Raw genomic sequence first — 22,312 nt, 5'->3', positions numbered from 1 at the left:
AAGCATGATGTTTAACTTTTTACAGAGTTTAAGAAAAATATTTACAAAAAGTATTATTCTCTTGACATTTTGACATATAAAATTTATGGTTGACAACACTGTTGTACTCCTAGGGCAACGGAAGGCAAGATGATTTATAAACAAAAAAATGAGCTTACATTCGCCAATAATTGTATTTAATACTGTTATAAATTAAGTAATTCTAATTACTATTCCACAAGAAGAAAATTGGCAGTATATTTGTATTAAAATGGCATCAATTAATAATACCCGGGATCAAAAACTCGAGCAGCAAGTGAGTTTTATAAAATGGGCAAATAAGACTATAACTGTCTTCATTTATTATTTAAAGTGAACTATATTTTCTTAATGTAACATTTTGAATGTAATTTTAAATGTGTATTGGCTTTAGAGACAATTAATGGAACAAAAAATGAGGCAGAAGAGACAGAATTCCGGTATGGTACAAGCTAACGACTTGCGTGTGAGCTCTGCTAAACGTCCGATATCAGGTAGCCGGTCTCGGGAACTTCATGGTAAGATTTTAATCAAAAAATAAAACATATTAATTGTTGTTATGTAGATGTAAATTTTTCTGCATGTTTGTGGCAATGCTATTTATTTTGGTTATGCGCATCATTTTTTTCTTTGACAACAGGCTATGATGGTCCGATGCAATTTCTTATGTCACCAGTCAATCCAGATCAAGTAATCCCTCTCCAAACTAATAGAATATCAACATTTGATGGTATGTATATTCCAACAGTAGCTTGATTTTCAATTTTTTTAGCTATTTGATATGCTACACTATTTCAGTTTTCATACAATTGTTTTGTGTTTATTATCTTTATAATGGTTATGATTGGTATAATGTAATTGGTAAGAATTCAATTAGCGGAAAAAGTTTTTGATTATCTGGATTTTAAATTATTGGAATGCTTATGGAAAATAATTCTGTTGATCCAGATCCACTGTAGTAAAGATATTGTTTTTTTTTATTTTTATATCATAAAGTGGCAAACGAGCGAGTGACCACCTAAAATTGCTAAAATAGCGAAATGACCACTGCCCATGAAATGCATATGCGTTGCCTACCTTTAATCGACGGAGGAGAGGATGCACAAAAAGAAAAAAATTTCCCTTCCCATGCATCCTCTCATCCGGAAAGTCCACTTCCACTTCCCATCCTTATAAGAAAAAGGGTGGGAAGGGAAAGAGGACTAAATTAGGCCTCCGGGACGCAAAAATTGTCTTAATATTTATGTTTGGAATGTCTCTTAAATAGATTTACTAAATTTTATGTAAATATAATTATTTCACATAATTCTAGTTTTATTTTCTTATCATGAATGGATACAATGAAGAGTATTTACTGACATGGAATTAATAAGACAACAAGCCTTCTATCGTTGATTTTTTAAAGTGGAAAATATAAATTATTGCAAATGTATATGTCTTATGTTAATTACACTGTTTTTCCTTCTTTTTTACCATCAAGGGCGCTGAGAAATGTTTATCTAATTAATTACTCTCTCTCTATTCCCTTTTAGAATTAGGTAATCAGATAGAGGTACTAACTATTGGAGATGATGGTAGCGGGGAAGAGGAAGGGGAAAGTGTACCCGTGTGCAGCATGGGTCGTGACATCAGTACTGACGATGTGTGCGCCGATGCGGCCGTTGCTCCCCTCCAGGGCCGAACTATACAACGTGAAGGGTCACCTAGTCCGGTAACATAGTTTTTCTTTTAAAAATTGCAATTTTTTTCTCTTGATAAAGGATCAATTTGTACTGTTGACAATAGATATAAAAATATTATACTGTTTAAAAAGCTACATTAATAATTATAGTTTTGTTTCAATGGACTTTTTTTTTCTAGAATGCAGAAATAGAAGGATCAGTTGAAGGCTCAATAGAAACTTTTGTAGTAACACCAGCTAAGCATGGAACACTATATAAGTGTAGAATAGCTCGGGATCGCAAGGGAATGGATCGTGGATTATATCCCACATATTTTTTGCACCTAGAAAAGGATTATGGCAAAAAAGTTTTCTTACTAGCCGGTGAGTTACAAGTTATATTCTTTTCAGTCATAGTTTTAATGTAAAAGTTTTTCTTTACTAAAAATAATGGCATTAGTTAGTGCAGAGGTGGGGAATTCCATGAATGCGGCAGTATTGAATTTGGTTAATTGAGATTAACAAGTAAAATTTCCTTTTACAGGTCGAAAGCGCAAGAAATCAGCAACATCAAATTACCTAATATCAACTGATCCAACTGAACTGACGCGTCAAGCAGACAGTTTTGCTGGAAAGCTGCGCTCAAACCTGCTTGGTACAGCTTTCACAGTTTATGACAATGGTAAAGCTTGGAGAAAACATGATCATGCCCATACCAGGCAGGAACTTGCTGCTGTTGTTTATGTGAGTTACTAATTGAACTATTCTATTAAGATTTTCACTATTAACAAGGCTCCGAGACTCTCAGTATGGACATATAGTAATCTGATAATTAATATTTTATAGCAGACAGATATGAAACCCATATTAAGATATTACGGAACTTGTATTAAATATTTCAATTTTATTCACACTGCTTATAACTTGCATAGATTTAATTTTATTTATTTAATCAATTATAGGATACAAACGTACTAGGCTTCAAAGGACCACGAAAAATGACCGTAGTCCTACCTGGTATGACACCTGATCGGCAAAGAGTTACAATTACCCCACAAGATGACAGTGAAACCCTACTCGAACGTCTGAAGACCCAGACCTTAGACGACATAGTGGTTCTTCACAACAAGACACCAGTGTGGAACGATGAAACCCAGTCCTACGTACTAAACTTCCATGGCAGAGTGACACAGGCAAGTGTTAAAAACTTTCAAATTGTTCACGACTCGGAACCAGATTATGTTGTTATGCAGTTTGGTCGTATATCAGAAGATATCTTTACTATGGATTTCAGATATCCATTATGTGCTCTTCAAGCATTTGGCATTGCCCTTAGTTCATTTGATAGTAAACTGGCATGCGAATAATCGAATTTACCAAAAATCGAGTAATTACAATTGAAATATACCTATTTATGGTCATTATTGGTCCTTTTGAGTAGGATTTTTTTCGGATTTATCTTAAGTTCTAAGTTATCAGTATTTATTAAGTTGTAATTACAATTGCCGTCCGCTACTGGAGATAGCATCGTCGCGAATTATATTGTTTTTTCATATAATATGATGAAAATTAGATTGTGCTGACTCCAGTAGGTTGATGAAAAACATTCCTGGTCAAGTCTAATAGATTGTTAATGAAATTAGTTTTTTGGTGTTTGATGATTATTGTTCATAATCATGTTAGTTTAGTTTATTTCATGATAATAATTTTACAAAGACCTATTTATGTTCAATTTTTTGGACATAGTCTTGTGTTTTATTAAATCTACATATATAATTGGTTTCTTCAAAATCTTTTTTTTTATTTTTACGGAAATAAAGACAAAATGAATTTAACCCAGTGATCATGATCCTTAATTAAATATGTATAAAATAAGTCACTTGGTGTATTAAAAAGTAGTTTTAAATAAATAAATGTTAGATTAGTACATATATTTCTATTGAATAAGCGCACAAAATTTAATTTTTTGGTGCTTTTTATGACATTGGTTGTGTTTTTATCATTTCATTCATAAAATAATTTAATAACAAACATATTAATGTTTTGTCAGTAAAACCGTGGGTTTCTAAGTCCAAAATCCCCGTTTAAAATATATTCTTATATCTGTGTTGTCAAAGATAAAAGATATCGAGATTTTGTTGTCAGAAGCTCACGGTAAGATTGCTTATGTAATATATTGAATAGCATATAAATCTTCAGAAAGTTACGGTCTTAAAAAGTTCAGGAATTGATGTTTGTAGATGTAGTCAGTAGATTATAGGATTTGTCATATGTAATGTTAATTTACATTCCATTTGCTTTAATTTTAAATGCCATTTATGTGGGCTAAACGCATTTTATGTACAAAATATTTTTTACGTAAAAACCTTTTAATGGAATTATTTACTAGTCATTGTGTAGCTTAATTTAGTTTTAACTATTGTGTTTATAATTGTCACGACACATTTGAACGAAGGATTTGATATTTTTTTTGTTTATATGGATCAAATTTTAAAGCATTTAGTATAAATTGTAAAGAACTACACTGTAACATATTTGCCCTTAAGGCCTAGGGCATAAGGGCTATAATAACAGTTGCAAACAACGAGAATGTAGGTATTGATTTATAATTTAGAATGTGTTTTAGACCGGCAATTACTGAACATCTAGAACTCCCACCTTATCTGGTATTTTTATTAATATTTATGGTTTATTTAATTACATTTTAATATATTACAATGTAGTGAAATTTTCATAAACACCAAATCAGTATTATGATATTTTGGACAATAACACTGTTTGTAATGTTACCCCGTCACTGCCTTTCATAAATCTTTTAGAATTGTATGTTGAATTGATCAGACAATAATTATAATATCCCGTTATTTTGAAATAATTGACGTAAAAAGTTAACTTACAAATATTAACTCAAAAAATGTTAAATGAAAAAAAAATAGAAAAATGGGATGCATTTATGCAAAATTTCTTCGTTCTGTTTTCTTGTATTTGTTTTTAACCTAAAATATCGAGTATTATTCAACCGTTTCTCGTAAAAAAAAACATTTTAAATAACCAGCTAGTTAGAATTTTCTGTATTACCTGACTAAATTTAACTATCATATGAAAAATAAGGTGAATTATCTAAAAAAAACTACAAGTATGATAAAATCATTCAATTACCTACATAACCCTATTCAAATTTCTTTAATTGCTTGAACTTGGGCGGGAGATGTTTTTTCTCTGTCTTGCATATAGCTCCGGTATGCATTTCTCTCACTCACTCCATGTGTGTCATATAACCCAAAATAACTTCAGATATTTAAAGAAAATTGTTAAGTATTATACAATGAATGTCAGATAGGATTAATAAATGTGTGCCTATGTAGGGTATTTGTCTAAATAGTTAGTTAAAATGAAATTTTAAACGAAATTTGTAAAAATATTAATTAAAGGAACAAATTAAAGCATCACGATAAATTAAAATGAGCTTGTATAGAATTGTATGTTAAATGTCTGTCTAGCAAGTTTAAGAAAAAAATGTGAACCTCAATGTTCTATTAATTGTACTTATTGTTGGTTTCTGAGACCACAATCCCTGTATAAAATATATAAAACAGAGAAAACCATATGTTTTATACAGGTTTTTTCTTCTCGAAAACCATCAATTAATCCAGTTTTACTGATAAAGGCCCTTACACAAGTGAAGAAAATGTTTTATTTGACACATTGTGCAGGTCTATATATGATGTACACTTTAGAAATTAGAGGAAACGGTAAAAAAATATTTGAAAATGGTGTAAGACTCACATCACTCTTAGCTGGCAACTATTTTAACTCCGTCACTCACTGTAAAAAATGTGGGTAAATAAGTTCCATAAAACAATTTATTATATAATAACTGAGTCCTATAAAAATACATGTTAAAGGGATTTGAAGTTTTATGGACTTAAGTATGAATCATTTAAATTATAGATTCTGGGGTATTGTGCCTTGTAATAACTGTAAGTTGAATATTTGTGCCTTTTGTTTCACTTTTACGTATTTTGTACCTGAAAATATTCTAATCATGTCATCTTACACAATTTAAAATTAATTTAAGTCACTATATTGTTTGGAAATTTATCAATTACTGAAACCGCATGTTATCAGTGGAAATATTTAAACACCTTTATTTCATTCCTTTATCAGTATAATATTTATAAAACAATGAATTTAATTAAAATTAGTGAAGTCAAAATTAATTGTAACTTTAATTGTCCTATGCTTGCCACAAGTTTAATAAAATTTTTGGTTTAGTTGCTATGTAAGTTACCATGTTTGTAAAATCACACTTCAAAATGATATATTGCTTCAATACAAACTTTTTTATATACACCACTAAGATTTACATAGAATTGTAAAAGCACAATGTTATATTGCCGTCTCAGAGTAATTAAATGATCTTGCTTGACCAATTAAAGATTCTGAGTATGGATATAGATTAAAACACATTAAGTTCCACTTGCAAACTGTAAGCATATCTTTTAATAGATATTTATAGGAAAAGTGTTTACCTAAAATGAAGCTTGTTACTAAAAAAGATTAAAAAATTTGCTATTTAATCTATCTATTTGTGATATCTCTGTTGTAAATATTTACAGAATTTAAATATCAAACAAGTATATTTTACTGTTCACATATTTTCACATGTGTTTATATATAAATGGGGTTGTTTTGCTGTTTGATAAATTGAAATCATGCATGAGGCTAGTTTTTTGTATTATTATATGAAATGTTTTACATTCCAGTTTTATCTCTTGACAGTCATTAATGTTTTACTAATAAATGTTTGCGAGGTACTTTGTGATTGTTTTATTTACGCGGGCAGGGCTTTATTTGAGCTTGTAACTTTCAATTGATAATAAACTCCCCCGCAGAGTCCTTAAAATTTTAGAATCTATAATCGGACTATATATATATATATATTGACACACTGGAACTATCTTACACCAATATTTAAATTGAATATATTAAATGAGCTTTCAATATACCATTACACACCATATAGATTTGATTAATACTGCAATACCTAAGCACTGTAAGAATGTATGGCTATTTAATAAAAATAGATTTCAAATAATACGTCATACAAACTTTTAATTTTTTATTGTCAGCTTAATTACATGAATTATTCACTCTTTGCTGCCGCTGCTTTAGGTTTCTTCGCTTTGATGGGCCTTTGAGAACGAAGGATGGCGGATGCACGGCGGAGTGTGGCTGTGGTCAAGTCGGTACGGTAGTTGTTAGCTTTGAGCAACCTCTTTACCTTGAACAACGAACGCCTCGCGCCGGCTTTGAATGGACGACGCACAATGTTCTTCGCCGGCTTATGTGTTGCTTTAGCTTTCTTGTACACAACTGTGAAACCTTTCCTGTCAGGATTCTCGACCACACTTACTGCTTTTTTGTGGATCAATCCATTGTATCTGTACGAGTTGAGGTTAGTCACATTGTTCGGTTCCTTGCTGAACGGCTTCTTAATGTTACGCTTCTTCACCAGGAAGGCGCTGTTGTTCCTGATAATCATCCAATTTAAATGGGACGACATTTTTGTTTTTTCACTAAAAACTATAAAACCACAACGTGCTCACGACGTGTGATTAGACAAGAAAAGGAAGAATTCTGCAACTTACTAGTGGTGTGCTATGCTACAATTTTGGAGTTCTGAAATCGATTTCGTGAAATCGACTTAAAATAAATTTATCCCTTAAATAATTCAGGATAATTTTAACGGTTTGATCAAAATATTGTAAGAAATTAACGAAATGCTTAGTACAAAGTAATTAGTGTATGTAAAAGATTCTACACCAAATAAAGAGTATAAGGAAGTGTACTACAAAATTTCAACTTTTCTGTAGAAAATGGCAAATGTAAAGCCGTAATCTTACGAGCGTTAGCCTATTCAGAGAACCAAAAACAGATGAACATGAATGCGCAGAAGTAAATGTAGAAGCAGCGAGAAAGGTACGTCAGGACCTGGCAAAATGGGGCACCGTAGTCTCCATCTCCACCTACCCGTTAGGGTTGCGGGCGCGCGTTGCGTTGTTGTTGCATAAGAATGTGATTTAATATATTGTCATAGTACTAACATCTAATATAATACAATCCAAACAAAGCTGTTGATAACTTTTTTTTGATAAATATCGATTTTTTATGTTTTTGTTACATCGATAAAAACACCAGGAACTGCAGCTGTGTCTATGGCAAAGTAACAAGGACAAGGGAGTTATTATGATTTCTTAAAATGTAATCACATGGAATTAAACATTTAAATTAACGGTTAACTAACTTATGTATGTGTTCTTAAAAAACTGTTTCTATCGCCATTGAAACATCATTAAATGAAATCTCAACATCTACGAATCTATGGTTTGTAGCGGGTAAAATTTTTAACTTCAGTTGCGTGCCAATTTGTCTTTGGATTTTACCGTTGTTTCGTCATATTTTTGACACTTTATGGTGATATGTCAAATTCCAAACTAAACTTGTCTGGGACTCTGGGACAAATTGTGTTAGTTAATTTAATATATCTTTTTCTTATTTATTTATAGGTAGTGTTTTATAGTGAATGTAGTTTGTGTGTGAAATTGTGTTTAGTGTGAAGTGCCAATTTGATGTCTCGTATGCACTGGAATTATGGATCAAGTTGCTCAAAATATAAACAAAGATATGATTGAAGCTGATCTCATTGACTTGGACTCACTTGATTTTTCTGATGATCAAACCTGGTAAGTAAGATTATAAGAATATTAACTTAATATTTACGTAAAGAAGGTAGGAAAATTAGAGGGGGTAAGGGTAGGTGTTAAAAACTTGTCAATATGTTTCTTCTATATTAATCACTATGATTCTTTAAAAGGTAATTTTAAAATACTTGTTCCATCCATACATATTTTTATACGGTTTTATTCTTCGCTACAGTAATTCTTGTTTAAACAAACTTATTAAAAGTGAAAAAAGCATAAATGTATAACTACATGTATTTTAAATTCAATCAACTTACAAGATAAAACATTTACTTTCCTTAATAATAGCACAAATGAGTACTTAGACCAACAACATAGATTGATTGGAACATAATAATGCTAATCTTAATAATTTTATCTTACACTGCATTAGTCATGTTGACTTCCACAAATTAATGTTAATATTGGACATAAATTTTTTAGTAGCATGGTTTAAATTTTTAATATTTAATGGTTTTCTTAGTCCCACAATTTTTTTTAAATAGTTTTAATATGGGTTACATTGGACGACATATAAACATTTCTACATAAAAGCAATTTTGTTCTATAAGTGAAGAGTATTTGTATCTTTATAATGCAAAAATTATGTTTATAACATAACTTTTTTGTTAGTATATCTCTCTGATAAGATGTAAAGTAGAAAACTACATTATTCTTTTTATCAACCTGTATGTTCAAGTGCAATTATTTGAAAGACTGTGGCGTGTTTTGTCCATATTTTAATACTAGTGGTTGCAAATTTAAAATGCAGACTACAAATTTCCCACATGCATCAGCCACCTTTTCGTCAAAATTGGTCCAGCTATTCCAGAGATTATGTGGAATAAACATGACATTGTGGACAGATACAGAAAGAGACAGACAGACAAAAATTTAAAAAATAGGTTTTATTCTATAAAGCCAGGATAAATTCAAAGAGACTTTTTCCATTAACCATACAGGATGCATGTATTCCTAATATTTTCTACTAATATCACTATTCTGATTAATATCTGAGTATGCTGCTGTGCCCCTACTGAGGATAAATGGCTGAAAAATTATATTAAATGTTTTATTTTCTTGTCTACAGGCTGTATGTAGTACCTGGCGACAGCGGTCAAAGAGTGGATATTAATGAATGGAAGTTATCTTGTCATTGGCTCTATGACAAGGATCCCGAGTATGAGAAATTGAAAACAAAGTTTTTTTCACTGCTAGATGCATTACACAAACGTGAGTATTATATGATTTATGTTGGTATATAATTTATATGTAATTCAAATGTACTTTATGGGAAACAAAATAAATTATATGTAAAGGTCAAATAAATACATATTGATGCTTAAAATGCTACATTGCCTGTTAATATTTACAGTTATGTAAGAAAATAGACTATTTTTATATTTTTAACCAGTTTTTCTGCAATAGTTGTCTTGCTAACACTGGACTTTTGTCTCACACATAAGTGTTTGAAAGTTATTATGAGATCAGATGTCAATGAATTTATACACACTGTATATAGGAATCAGATCTTTGTCTGTGATCTACCAAGCATGTCGACAATCCCTAAATCCTTTGTTCATTCGTAAATGTTTTTATCTTTGACAACTTACATGGGTGTGGTTTGAAGTTGAAACAATAAAATATTAAAATTTAATTTAATTTTGGTCTCAAATCTCTCTCGTAATAGGTAAAGAGACCATATTATATAGAGCAGAGGGAAAAAAGTTAAGAATTATTTTCGGCTTTATAAATTACTTTGGATTTTAAAATTAGGACATGAGCTATGAATAACATTGTGATTAAAGATAAAGTGATACCAAGTTAATCTTTCTGGTACATTGATTATGATTGACCTAGCATTTCTAATTTAAAAAAATGGCTTCTACTAATTATTCTTTTGCATTATATTTTTGTTGACAATTTATAACTACTACACAGTTTATGTTAGAATGTAAAGTACCGAATTAAAAGAAAAACGATTACATACATGACTATGATTCTGTGTTCAATATTTCAATGATGTTACAAGGGGAAATATCTTTAGTGCAAGGAATGTGTCAAAATATAGCTAAGGCGTCGTTTTTAAAATATTAGGTAGGTTTATGTAGACGTTGCAATTTGTAACGGAAAACATTTAAGATTTGATTGTATAAAGTTGTAGTACTATTATGTAGGATCATTAAATTCATTCATGAATGATAAATTCACACAAGATGAGTTATATTTCCAACTTGTTTAAATTACATGCGTCATAAAACGTATGTAGCATAATAATTAGCTTACACTAACATTATCTTAGCATAGGTTTCCACTGTCGAAACACCTATACTATTGTCTATTCATTTTCAAAAGTATATTTATTAAAGCAACTAGCCGTCGCCCGCGATTCCGTCCGTACGGAATAAAAAAAAAATTTATTATGTGCCCTTCCCATGTGTCCTTCTAGACTATGTTTTACACCTATGCCAAATTTCAGTGAAATCTGTTGAGCCTTTCCGGAGATACCTTCTAACAAATATCTATCCATTCCATCTAAGCGTTCACATTTATAATATTAGAAAGATTAATAGGAATTGCATAGCAATGATCTTATGATCAATTTTAGTTTATTTTTCTTCAGCTATCAATGATCAGGTTACACACTATCACTGTCACTATGTCAAAGGCCGGCAATGCATCTGCCATTCTTCTGGTATTGCTGATGTCCATGGGCGTCGTTGAACACCTCGGTGTTCCCACTGCTCGTTTGCCCCCTTCTCTTATTAAAAAAAAAACTAAGTATAAGTACCATAGAGATGTAAACATGCATATGTTATGAATGAATTTACTGACAATTTATACATTTTTAATTAATGTTGGCGCCATAAGCGAATAACAATGTGTGAGATAATATCACAATGCTTGTAACAATTGATATTTAAATTAACTTTATATCTCATTAAAAAGTTAAATGTTATATTCCATGTTTATCAAACAAATACACTAATATTAAAATATATCTTTAATGGAGTATTGCTTATCTTCCTACTATCTTATGTATCGATATTAATTGCCTTGTTACGTGACATATAGCATGTCAACATATGTTATATCTTACTAATATTATAAACTAGCTGTCGCCCGCGACTCCGTCCGCGTGGATATATAAAAAACTTAATACTAAAAATAATATAATAAAAAACTCGTGTAGCATATGTGTTCTTTCAGACTATGTTCTATACGTATGCCAAATTTAATCGAGAACCGTTCAGCTGTTCTAGAGATATCTTCAAACACCCATCCATCCATCCACATCACATCCATCTAAATATTCGCATTTATAATATTAGTAAGTTAAATAAAAAGCAGCTCTTCAAGGCATAAATTCGAAAAAAAAGAATAAATAGTATCCTATGTACGTCTCCTGGCTCTAAGCTACCTCCTCACCAATTTTTAGCCATATCAGTATAGTCGTTCTTGAGTTATAAATAGTGTAACTAACACGACTTTCTTTTACATATATAGATGCGAATGTTTAGATGGATCGATAGTTGTTTATTTGAAGGTATCCCAAATACGGCTGAACGGATCTCGATGAAATTTGGCATACATGATATAGAGCATAGTCTGGAAGAACGCATAGACTATAAAACTTGTTTTTTTTTAAATTCCTCTATGACAAAGTCGCGGGCGACAGTATTTTATATAATGCATACAATTACCTGATATTTTTTACAACTTAAGTATGTCAATCCCAAAGAATCTATTAGAATGTAGAAATATTTTTATACAGGAGAGACAGAATTATCTGGGTCTAAAACTTTTCAGTTGAAATGTTTTTAGTAGTTTTTAAGTTTGTATTATATTAAACATATTAGTTCCCATCGATATTAATATTACTTTAAAATACTGTCTGTAAAATTGACGACCTCTTTTTTAGGTCGTTTAAAAAGACAAAGTCTCTCCAATTTTCGGCTTAGTTTCTAACTAGTTGAGGGGGACTAATTCATGCCGTCTTTCCTGTTTGCTTTGTAAACAATCTCCCCTCATTGCTTGTGACCTCGAAGTTTGATGAAAAGGAAATGCAGACTATATTAATATTGTTCTATACCAGTGGTTCCCAAACTTATTTCGTCTACTGCCCACTTTGAGAATAAATATTTTTTTAGCGCCCCCATATTTTCACATATTTAAAAACCACTATAACTTCAAATTCAATTAATTAATTATTGTGACCTATATATGTTTATTAACGGATAATTCTAAACGAAACTTTTACTATAACCCGCAACTTGAGAAATGCAGCGCCCACAAGGGGGCGTTATCGCCCACTTTGGGAAAGACTGTTCAATATGTTAGTATATGGGTTTGAATTACAACTAATTCAATTACTTATTATAAACCATTGAATATGGTCTTCAACTGTTTTTCTTTAATTAAAACATGTTGAACGAAAAGGTGACACTTGTATAGCAAGGACATTGTATTTGAAAGGCTTCTAATGTTAATACAAGATTTGCAGTAGGTTTCTGAAACTAATACCCCAATTTAAAGCATATCGTTATCTGTGTTTTGTCAAAGATAATGATAGGGCTGACGATATGTTTTATACAGATACTAGCGGACCCGACAGACGTTGTCTGACAATTTGACACTGCGATGGTAGATCCGTCTGTCGGATCCAATGTAAAACATTCCAAAATCAACAACTACTAATAAATTAAAAATTAATTAAAAAAACATTGTCCAGCGGACAAAATTGTGAATCTAAACCATTCCCTTGAACACACACAAAAAATTTCATCAAAATCGGTCCAGTCGTTTGAGAGAAGTTCAGTGACATACACACTCACAGAATAATTATATATATAAAGATTTTGGTGTCAGAAATCAACGGTTAATAAGTTAATAAGCTACGTGATACATATTAAGTTAAATTTACAGTTTATTTGACCATACACCAGTCTGACAGTATGACAATAAATACAGGAAATAAAAAATAAAGTAGATATTATATGAAGTATAGGAAATCGTTTAATACAAGTACAAATACGTATCTGTTATTTCCTTAGAGAATTAACGATTAAACGATGTTTTTTTTCATAAACGGAATCCCAATGCAAACAAGTATTTATCGGTATTACTAAAATTCACGATAAATCGTTTTACGACAACATTAAGAAATATATTTATCTTACTTCTTACTATCTTACTAATATTATAAATGCGAATGTTTAGATGGATGGATGTATGTTTGTAGTTGTTTTGAAGGTATCTACAGAATGGCTGAACGGATATCGATGAAATTTGGCATATTTAGAAAACATAGTCTGGAAGAACACATAGGCTAGTAATAATGTTTGTTTTTAATTCCGCGCGGACGCAGTCGCGGGCGACAGCTAGTCTTTATAATCTATAATGATTCCGGGTTTCATCGGTATAGTAAAATGTGATTTTTTTGTCAGATATTTCCTCTAGTGCAGACTAAGAATTGTGAAAATGTTTCTCGTAATTGCGGTTTGTGTGGCCTCAACAAATTGTCTTAATCGCTCACTGATTGCAAAATTACTCTAAAATGTATAGACATAAAAGATACATTGCTAGCTACATGTATTATTACAAGATCCAAAAGTTATTGGTATAACAAAGTTTTAGACTCGACACTGTAAAGCCTAGATTAAGATTATTAAGATAAAAGTTTATAAAAACGGAAAATCAAAATTATAAACGATTAGTTGTTTTACCGTGGATTTCTGAGACCATAATCTCCGTATAAAACATATAGTCAATCGTGTCTTTGAGAAAACAGAGATAATATTATATTTTAAGCGGATATTTTGGTCTAAGAAACTCACGGTAAATAAGCTAAAATGGCTTAGACGACACACTATGTCATCTCACCGTTATTCGATACGAATTCTAAACGTACATGTTGAATAACATCTCAGAAAACCAATCTGTTCAAGTCTTTAGGTCAACTGCCTCACTACTTCGTAGTGTAATGACATGCGAATATAAATCAAATAAATTTCATTCCTATTCCAATTTATATAAGTGCAATAATCCTTCCGTCGATATGATTACCAGTATACGTGATCGAATTGTGTAGAGAATAAGCAACCTTATTACTTTGTTGTACGGATTATAATCGTGTTGGCGTTGAATTTGCAATTTGTACACCTAGTAGGTAATGAATAGAACACACGTCCGGCCTTATAAACCTTGACCGTCAGTAAGATCTGTTGCGTCGACATTTTCAAATTGAATGCAGATCTTTTACGATATTTGCAGTTTCATATTGCCTTGAAACAATCGAAAATGGTAATATTCTTCCTTATGATTCATCTTGTTTGTTTCAAATCCTGATTGATATGTCAAATTATACAAAATGTTTTCGTGAACATATGTGAATTCTAAAAATCTTCGATGAACCTAAGGGTTCTAATTTGTTAGGTTAATCTAGCGTGATGTAAACTTTCCTTAAGTGAACTGTTATATAAACACGGTCAAACACTCACGTATATTCGTCCGGTGGCGGCACCGACTAGTTTCGAGCCCAACGGGGGCCCTTCATAAGGGTGAGTGGTACTGGTATTATTTCGCGGACGCGGCCCGTCGCTCAATTTCCTTAAATGCCTGGTCTTATAGAAAGTTGCGTAGGAATTTGTGGATAGCATCTTTCTCCACGGGATTTGACCTTTTTAAATTTAAGTTATGTGGTACATCAATTGAAGTTATCAAAGCTAATGTTCTTATTCGAACACTAGGTTCCACACGTGCGTCTTCAAGAGCCTTGAACTTGGTTGTTGAACTTTTGGTTAATATACAGTTGTATTTATGATACGTTATTACACGTGCAAGTATTCCAGTACTTGAAAGTCCACTAATCTCATTAACGATTGAAACCTCTCAGTCTTTCTCAATTACTGGACTCAATCATTCCCTTCATATAAATTATTGGTTGTTCTTATAAGTTTATTTATCTTATATCTTTTGGATTTATGATACTTTAATTCGAAGACGACTTAAGTTCGTATACATTTTTTAACAGTGGTAGAGCCCGCTTTAACATCTTTGCACGAATTGGCCCGGTTCGCCCGGTGAAATACCACGACCACACAGAAGACAGGCGTGAAGTGGAAGCTATTCCGCGTTTCGTCTGATGAGCGTGTGTCCCGGAGGCCTAATTTAGTCCTCTTTCCCTTCCCCTCTTTTTTCTTGTAAGGAAAAGATGGAAAGTGGAAGTGGACTTTCCGGAAGAGAGGATGCATGGGAAGGGAAAATATTTTCTTTCTGTGCATCCTTCTCCGTCGATTAAAGGTAGGCAACGCATATGCAATTGCGTATGTCTATGGGCAACGGTCACTTCGCTATTTTATTTAGCGATTTCAGGTGGCCGCTCGCTCGTTTGCCACCTTATGATATAAAAAAAAATATAGCCTTTAATAGTTAAATCAATTGTTTCATTCAGAAATCTTACTAATAATATAGATGCTAATTTAGATTGATGGATACTTGTTTGTAGGCAGTTATCTCCAGAACGGCTGCATGTATTACGCAAAAATTTGGCATAGATGTAGAACATAGTCTGACAGAACACATAGGCTACTACATGTTTTTAAATTCCGCGTGGCCGGGTTCGCGGGCAAACAGTTAGTATTTCTATACATTCGTTTAGAGTACTCTCATTATAATTTCGTTTTAAATTTATAGGGTTTTACCTTCAAATTGACAAGTTTCACAAACAGATAATAAACATTCTATTTCACTTGGAAGTGGCCACAATCCTGCGGTCGACTACTTTCTAGGATGTTTGAAACAGTTCAATCTTACTAATATTATACTGGGTGGCGCAAAAGTACTGGCACTAAAGAAAATACTTTTTTTTTTTTATATGACATTTTCTGTCATTCTGTTGTTGAAAATTGTGTAGTGAACAAATGTAAAATACACTGAAAATAAATATGGACCGTTTTACTCCCCAAGAACGTGGAATAATTGTGTCAATGTTCTTACGGAATAATTCATCAGTGATAAGAACACAACGTGAATTTCGTCGACGATTTCCCCACCGTCCGGCACCAATTGGTCGCACAATTCGACGCTTTGCCACACGCCTTGAAGCAACTGGCTCAACATTGGATAGACCTAAGTCTGGGAGACCAAGAACAGGCCGTTCAGCTGAAAATATCGATGCTGTGCGCGAAGATGTGGAAGAGTGTCCAGAAACATCAACGAGGCGACGTGCCACGCAATTGGGCATTTCCAGACGGACCCTGCAGCGTATTTTGGTGAAAGACTTAAAGATGTTCCCGTATAAAACTCAAATGACTCATCAACTGCTGCCTGCTGACCACCGAGCTCGTCTAGATTACTGCCAGCGCGTCATAAACCTCAACCTTGAAGAGGATGATTTTCCTTCAAAATTGGTTATGAGTGACGAAGCGCATTTTCATCTCTCAGGGCATGTCAATAAGCAGAATACTCGGTTCTGGGGCACTGATAATCCGCGCATTATTCAAGAAACACCTCTACACCCACTAAAAGTTACTGTATGGTGTGGCATCTGTGTTGACAGAGTGATCGGACCCTATTTTTTCGAAGACGCTGGAGGCAATGCGATAACTGTCACTGGAGAACGCTACAGAACCATGTTACGTGAGTTTTTGATACCCAGTTTGGACGAATTGGGGCTGGAGCACATCTGGTTTCAACAAGACGGCGCTACGGCACACACAGCGCGCGTCACTATGGACTTAGTGAGGGACGCTTTTCCAAGCCGAGTTATCTCTCGTTTTGGCGATTTGCCTTGGCCTGCAAGATCACCCGATCTGACCAGTCCAGACTTCTTTCTTTGGGGTTTTTTGAAATCTCGGGTGTATGTGAACAAGCCACAGACTCTCGCAGCTCTAAAAGAAAACATTCGTCAAGAAATAACGAACATATCGCAGGAAGTGTTACGGCAAGTTATGCAAAATGTCATAAATAGGGCTCAAATGTGTATCAACTCTGGAGGTCACCATTTAAAAGACATCATCTTTAAATCCTAATGGTACGAAATTTAATGGCACAAATATACATTTAAAAAAACCTAAATCTAGTTTCCTAATTTAGAAAAAATGTTATAGCTGAACCAAATAGGGTCTTTACTTTTGCGCCACCCAGTATATATGAATGTTTGGATGGATGTTTGTCACAAGGCATCTCGATGTATTTTTGCATAGAACATAGACTAGAAAGACACAGGCTGCTAATTAAGTAGCTATAGAACGTAGTTACAACGTTGCGACAGTAAGCAATTTTTCTTTTTTTTTACTTCATAAAAACTGGATTTGTCCGAAATTTGGCCTATTAAATTGGCTCATCTATAGTTTAAACAATTCTTGTTTATGCGCTTAAAAATGCAAACAAACAAATACATTGAATCGAAACTTTATGACTAGATGTGCCACGAGTTATTTAAAATGTAGTATTTTGATTTAATTGCAAAGTTATACATGTTTCGTATCCTCTTTAGTGGAAATGCGTCACGACAGTGTTACATGTTCGATATATTGACAGGTGCTCTGCGGGCTATTCGTGGTGTCAAACTAGTTTCGATGACAGGCTAAACTTTACAGCCGGCCAAATCTATATTTAAATGTTCCGTTAAATTAAACGGGACCGAGACCTGGTATAGTTATTGGCTCAATAAATTTTGACTTCATAGTTAGTGTGATGAATACTCAAAAATGTGTTTACATTGATTTTACAATCAAATTATTAAATGACGTCACAGGTTTAGTTTCGCTACCAAGTATAATACTAATTTTATTAACATTCGATAAGCGTCGGTGGCTCAGGGGTTTAGGCACTTGAATTGTAATCTGCAGGTCCTAGGTTCGAATTCCGAAATGTACTTATGTGTTTTTCGATTTTCATATGTACATTTATCCGACGTTCTTACGGCGAAGGAAAACATCGTGATGCAACCTGCACACAAGTCAACCAAGCCGCACTGGGCTAGCGTGGTTGACTATGGCCTAGTCAACCACTTAGGATAGGCCCTGAGCTCGGTGGGGACGTATAGTGAGCTGATGATACACATTCGATAATGTGCTAGATGAATGTAAAATCATGCATTAACATAGTATATAACGGTAAATGATTGGGGATAACTTTGTACTACAGTGGTAAGGATAGTTTTTTTGGTCGCCCTTTAGCCGATCAGCAGTTGACTCGCCATACACGGATCGTAATTTGTTTATTAAGTTGTTAAGAAATGCAGTCGTATGCCCACTGCATGTAATATTCTATGACGACCTTAACTAAGATTTGTTTAATCAATGATAAAATGAGATTTATATAAATAGAATAACAGGCAACTAGGAAATTCATCAGAGATTTCTCGAATGGCGACATGTAGAGTTCTTTAGAAATAACATGTAGACCTTAATGAGCTGTTCTTGAAGAGTGAATGATGTTTGCATTCATAACATATAACAAGAAACAGTCCTACATTTTTCTACTTTATTGTATACTTAATAAATTCTTTAGTATTACGGATATCAATGCACCAAAGATGAATTTTAACTTTATCGTATGGATTTTTAAAAAACTAACTCAGAATCATTTACTTAAACAGTTAGTGTGGATTTCTAATATTACCTTAGGACTCTGGGTGCGATAGTTAATGCATTTATTCTATGTTGGTTTATAATTATTTACGTGTTGGCAAGTGCATTGTATGCCGTGATTCGCGCTAAATCGATCATTCGCACCTACGGTCATCATTCGAAACTTGTTCCGTTCATTATTACTTTCACTTTTATATCGATGTCTCGTGTCCCATTGATGGTTTGTGACACGTCTAACTTGATACTGAACAAGGAGTTCCGTCCGGTATTGTAACTATCGATAGATCGTGTTTTGTTGCCCGTTATATTAGCGTATCTGCTGCAATATATGGCCCTAGTGCAATGACGTATGAAAATTGGATTGAGATTTTTGTAGATGTTGATGAATGGCTTTTGGAATATTAATTCTAGTTAGATTAAAGTTTATCGTTTGCTTTATTTTCATTATGATTAAGAATGATCGAAGAAGTAGATAAAGAGTAAAGAAATTCTTTTGTATTTTCAGATAAATATTATATATATTAATATTACACATAAAAGCAATTTTCTTATCTAATTATTTTCTTCAAAAATCTTCTTGCATGTTTTGATTTTATACCCTGTTGTTTCCCATGATAATTTAAATATAACGAAATAAATCCTTCTGCAAAAGGCAAGTGAGTGACCTTTTTTAAATAATTTAAATTGTCTTGTTTCAGACGACGATGTTGCGATTCCAGATAAACACAAATTCGATTCACGGACTTACGTCAAACCAAAGAAACGAGTTCAAAGGCCGAGTATCCAGAGCGTGGTTGAGGTTGTCTCCAATCCACCATCTATTATACAGAACACACCACTTGGACAGTCCGTTAACAAATATCTAACATACAACAAGTACAACAATCCATTGGGAGCAATCAGTCCTATGCTCAGGTTGAAGACATTTAATGTGGATATAAATACAGATAATAGTAATGCTGTTAAGGAATACGCGATGAAGAGAAGAAGTCTGGTCCCTGATGATGATCCACAGGTAATATTTTATCTTATTTATAGTGATTGACGAAAAAAAGTCTTCAAGGTTATGGTTCCGTCATGTTAAGAGGCTGTTTACTCTATGAGGCATGTCACTCTAAGAGACAAGTTATTCCATAATGAAAATACCGCGATTTGTCCGCGTCTGAGTTAAGAAATTAAACCGAAACAACGAAATATAACGAATTAAGTTTGCTTGAAGAGTAATTAACTATCTTACAGTTCAGGCGATGTTTATTTTCTTTTAGCCATATTAAAGAACATCTAAATGTCGTCAATATTTCATTCTTAAAGCATATTTGTTAATCGATAAATAACCAAAATCATATGATAAGAATTAATTTTAAGTAAACGAGGTTATATGAACTGTCTTGTCTAACACAATAACGATCATTTGTTTTGTATCAATTGTGCTCATACGTATAAACAGCTGTATACATTCAAAACAATACATTACGTTTCGTATTGTTTTAATAATGGTATGATTTTAAACACGGACAATCGACCATCTCAATGATTAAAACGGTTGATCGCACGGGAAATAACTGTGTCGTTATACCTTCATTTATGGATGTCGGTAACGTGAAATCGTACCATAGAATTCGCAAAGAAAAACATATCCATTATTCATAGGATTGAGTTAGTTTTCTAATATTATCATGAAATAAAATTTTAATAATTTCAAGGAATCTATGGCGATCCTTTTTGTATGAATTGTGTGAAAGAGGATTCAGATATGACGTCTGGTAGAGATGTATGACAGAATAAATTTGTACAATGTTGACCTTTTTATAGAAAAGCTGAGGAAGATGATGAATCTTTGGCGACCAACTATACTCACTCTAATAAATCTTCGTTAAATTATCGGAAGCTTTCTAACCGTTGGTTCCTGAGATCAAAGTTTCTGTATAAAACATATCGACATCGCTATCATTATCTTCAACAACAAAGATTTAGACTCGGAAAGATTTAGATTTAAACTCGGAATTTGGTCTCGGAAACTTACGGTAACCGAGTTCAAATATACCGTCAATCTATTGATAACAGCCATGAGATTAAAAGAAAACAATCGCTAAATATAAAACAGTTAATCTGTAACAGTTATTACGGATTAAATTATCGGGGTAACTGCACGCAGCGTGCGAAAGCTTAACCATTGTCCGCAGATAATGACCGCTGTCTTTGACCTCTGTTAAAGCAGCCATACGCGGACGGTATATTTACATTAATACTCTGTCATACGCATAAACGTCCTGCACTTTGCTCCTCGATAAAAATGCATCTGTACACTGACAACTTTTAGAAATCGGTACCAATTGCTTAAATGATCCGTGTATAGCGGCTCTTAGTGATTCAATACATTTGAGTCCAACCTTTTATGGATTGTGATTCAGTTTTGTTTGCGGATTTGAAAATAAACAGAACGATGACTTTTTTCAATAAAAAAATATGGATTCGTATCCATAAAGTAGACTTTGATATGATCTCAATACTTTACTATTTGCGTTTTTCAAGTTTATTATGTCGTCAGTCTGGTTGACGATATCTTACTAATATTATAAATACGAATGTTTGGATGTATGCATGGTTGGCTGCTTGTTAGAAGGTATCTCCAGAACGGCTCAACGGATCTCAATTAAGTCGGCATTTACGTAGAGCATAGTCTGGAAGAATAAATTTTTAATACTGCGTAGACGGATTCGCGGGCGATATCTAGTTCCAATATACATTCGGTCTATCATGTAATGATTACAAATGTCATTGTAAGATCGTCTAGGTTTCTCGAACGTGTCTCTTTTGTTTTTATTAAAACATGAGACGTGTTTCATTTCTACTTCTATGTAATTTTATTTCATATATTGTTATTTAAAATATTCATAACACGTGAGCTCATTTTTCCTATTCTAAGATTGTTTTTGTATCGAATATCGAATAAAGTATACGTACTAGGTATGGTTGCGCCATAAACAAGACAGATTATAAAACCATAAAGCAATTGATGAATGAAAGGTGTTCGAATACTCTATTTCATTTAAAGTTCTCTCTGTCTCGTTTACCCTTTTTATTTAATCTTTGTGTTTTGACAACAAACCCATTGTATTCTGCCTGTACACTATTATTAGTGTTATGTTTGAAATGGATTATGTCAGCTTATTTGTGCAAAAAATAATCCATTAATTCCCCAATCAGATGTGGGTGGCATGGAATTTAAGTGTATAATTTGCATTACAAGTACTGGTTTCTCACTTGTTGAACCAAATGTTGAAACAATTGGT

General features: G+C 32.9%; 3 protein-coding genes across 5 annotated transcripts in view; 2 read left to right on the top strand and 1 right to left on the bottom strand.

The window, feature by feature from the left end:
* Positions 1-107: 107 nt before the first annotated feature.
* ktub (Tub domain-containing protein ktub) lies at positions 108-3,079 on the top strand. Its single transcript, XM_013316004.1, has 7 exons — positions 108-295; positions 413-536; positions 659-748; positions 1,551-1,729; positions 1,879-2,062; positions 2,223-2,422; positions 2,641-3,079. Exons 1-7 carry the CDS (start codon positions 251-253, stop codon positions 3,043-3,045), a joined length of 1,227 nt encoding a protein of 408 aa, XP_013171458.1. The 5' UTR covers positions 108-250; the 3' UTR covers positions 3,046-3,079.
* A 3,708-nt stretch (positions 3,080-6,787) lies between these two features.
* RpL28 (ribosomal protein L28) lies at positions 6,788-7,293 on the bottom strand. Its single transcript, NM_001312269.1, is given in 1 exon segment — positions 6,788-7,293. A coding segment is annotated over 1 exon segment (420 nt). The 5' UTR covers positions 7,245-7,293; the 3' UTR covers positions 6,788-6,824.
* Positions 7,294-8,145: 852 nt separating this feature from the next.
* Positions 8,146-22,312, top strand: part of LOC106120754 (uncharacterized) — a 29,140-nt gene continuing 14,973 nt past the window's right edge. For 2 of the 3 annotated variants that reach the window (XM_013316175.1, XM_013316176.1), the window contains exons 1-3: positions 8,146-8,424; positions 9,512-9,654; positions 19,718-20,034. In XM_013316175.1, the coding sequence (XP_013171629.1) occupies positions 8,333-8,424; positions 9,512-9,654; positions 19,718-20,034 (552 nt within the window). In that variant the 5' untranslated portion in view covers positions 8,146-8,332. The remainder of the gene's footprint in view (positions 8,425-9,511; positions 9,655-19,717; positions 20,035-22,312) is intronic. The other variant, XM_013316177.1, reaches the window with a different exon arrangement.

This window comes from Papilio xuthus, unplaced genomic scaffold (genome assembly GCF_000836235.2).
Source record: "Papilio xuthus unplaced genomic scaffold, Pxut_1.1 DF826949.1, whole genome shotgun sequence".
NCBI lineage: Eukaryota > Metazoa > Arthropoda > Insecta > Lepidoptera > Papilionidae > Papilio > Papilio xuthus.
Note: the sequence above shows the minus strand (reverse complement) of the source record. Positions and strands in the feature narration are given on the sequence as shown.

Excerpts from the sequence above, each read along its gene's own strand:
- ktub (XM_013316004.1), top strand. The coding sequence starts at position 251 with ATGGCATCAATTAATAATACCCGGGATCAAAAACTCGAGCAGCAA. Across the intron at positions 537-658 it reads CCGGTCTCGGGAACTTCATG|GCTATGATGGTCCGATGCAA; the intron begins GTAAGATTTTAA and ends CTTTGACAACAG. Across the intron at positions 749-1,550 it reads TAGAATATCAACATTTGATG|AATTAGGTAATCAGATAGAG; the intron begins GTATGTATATTC and ends ATTCCCTTTTAG.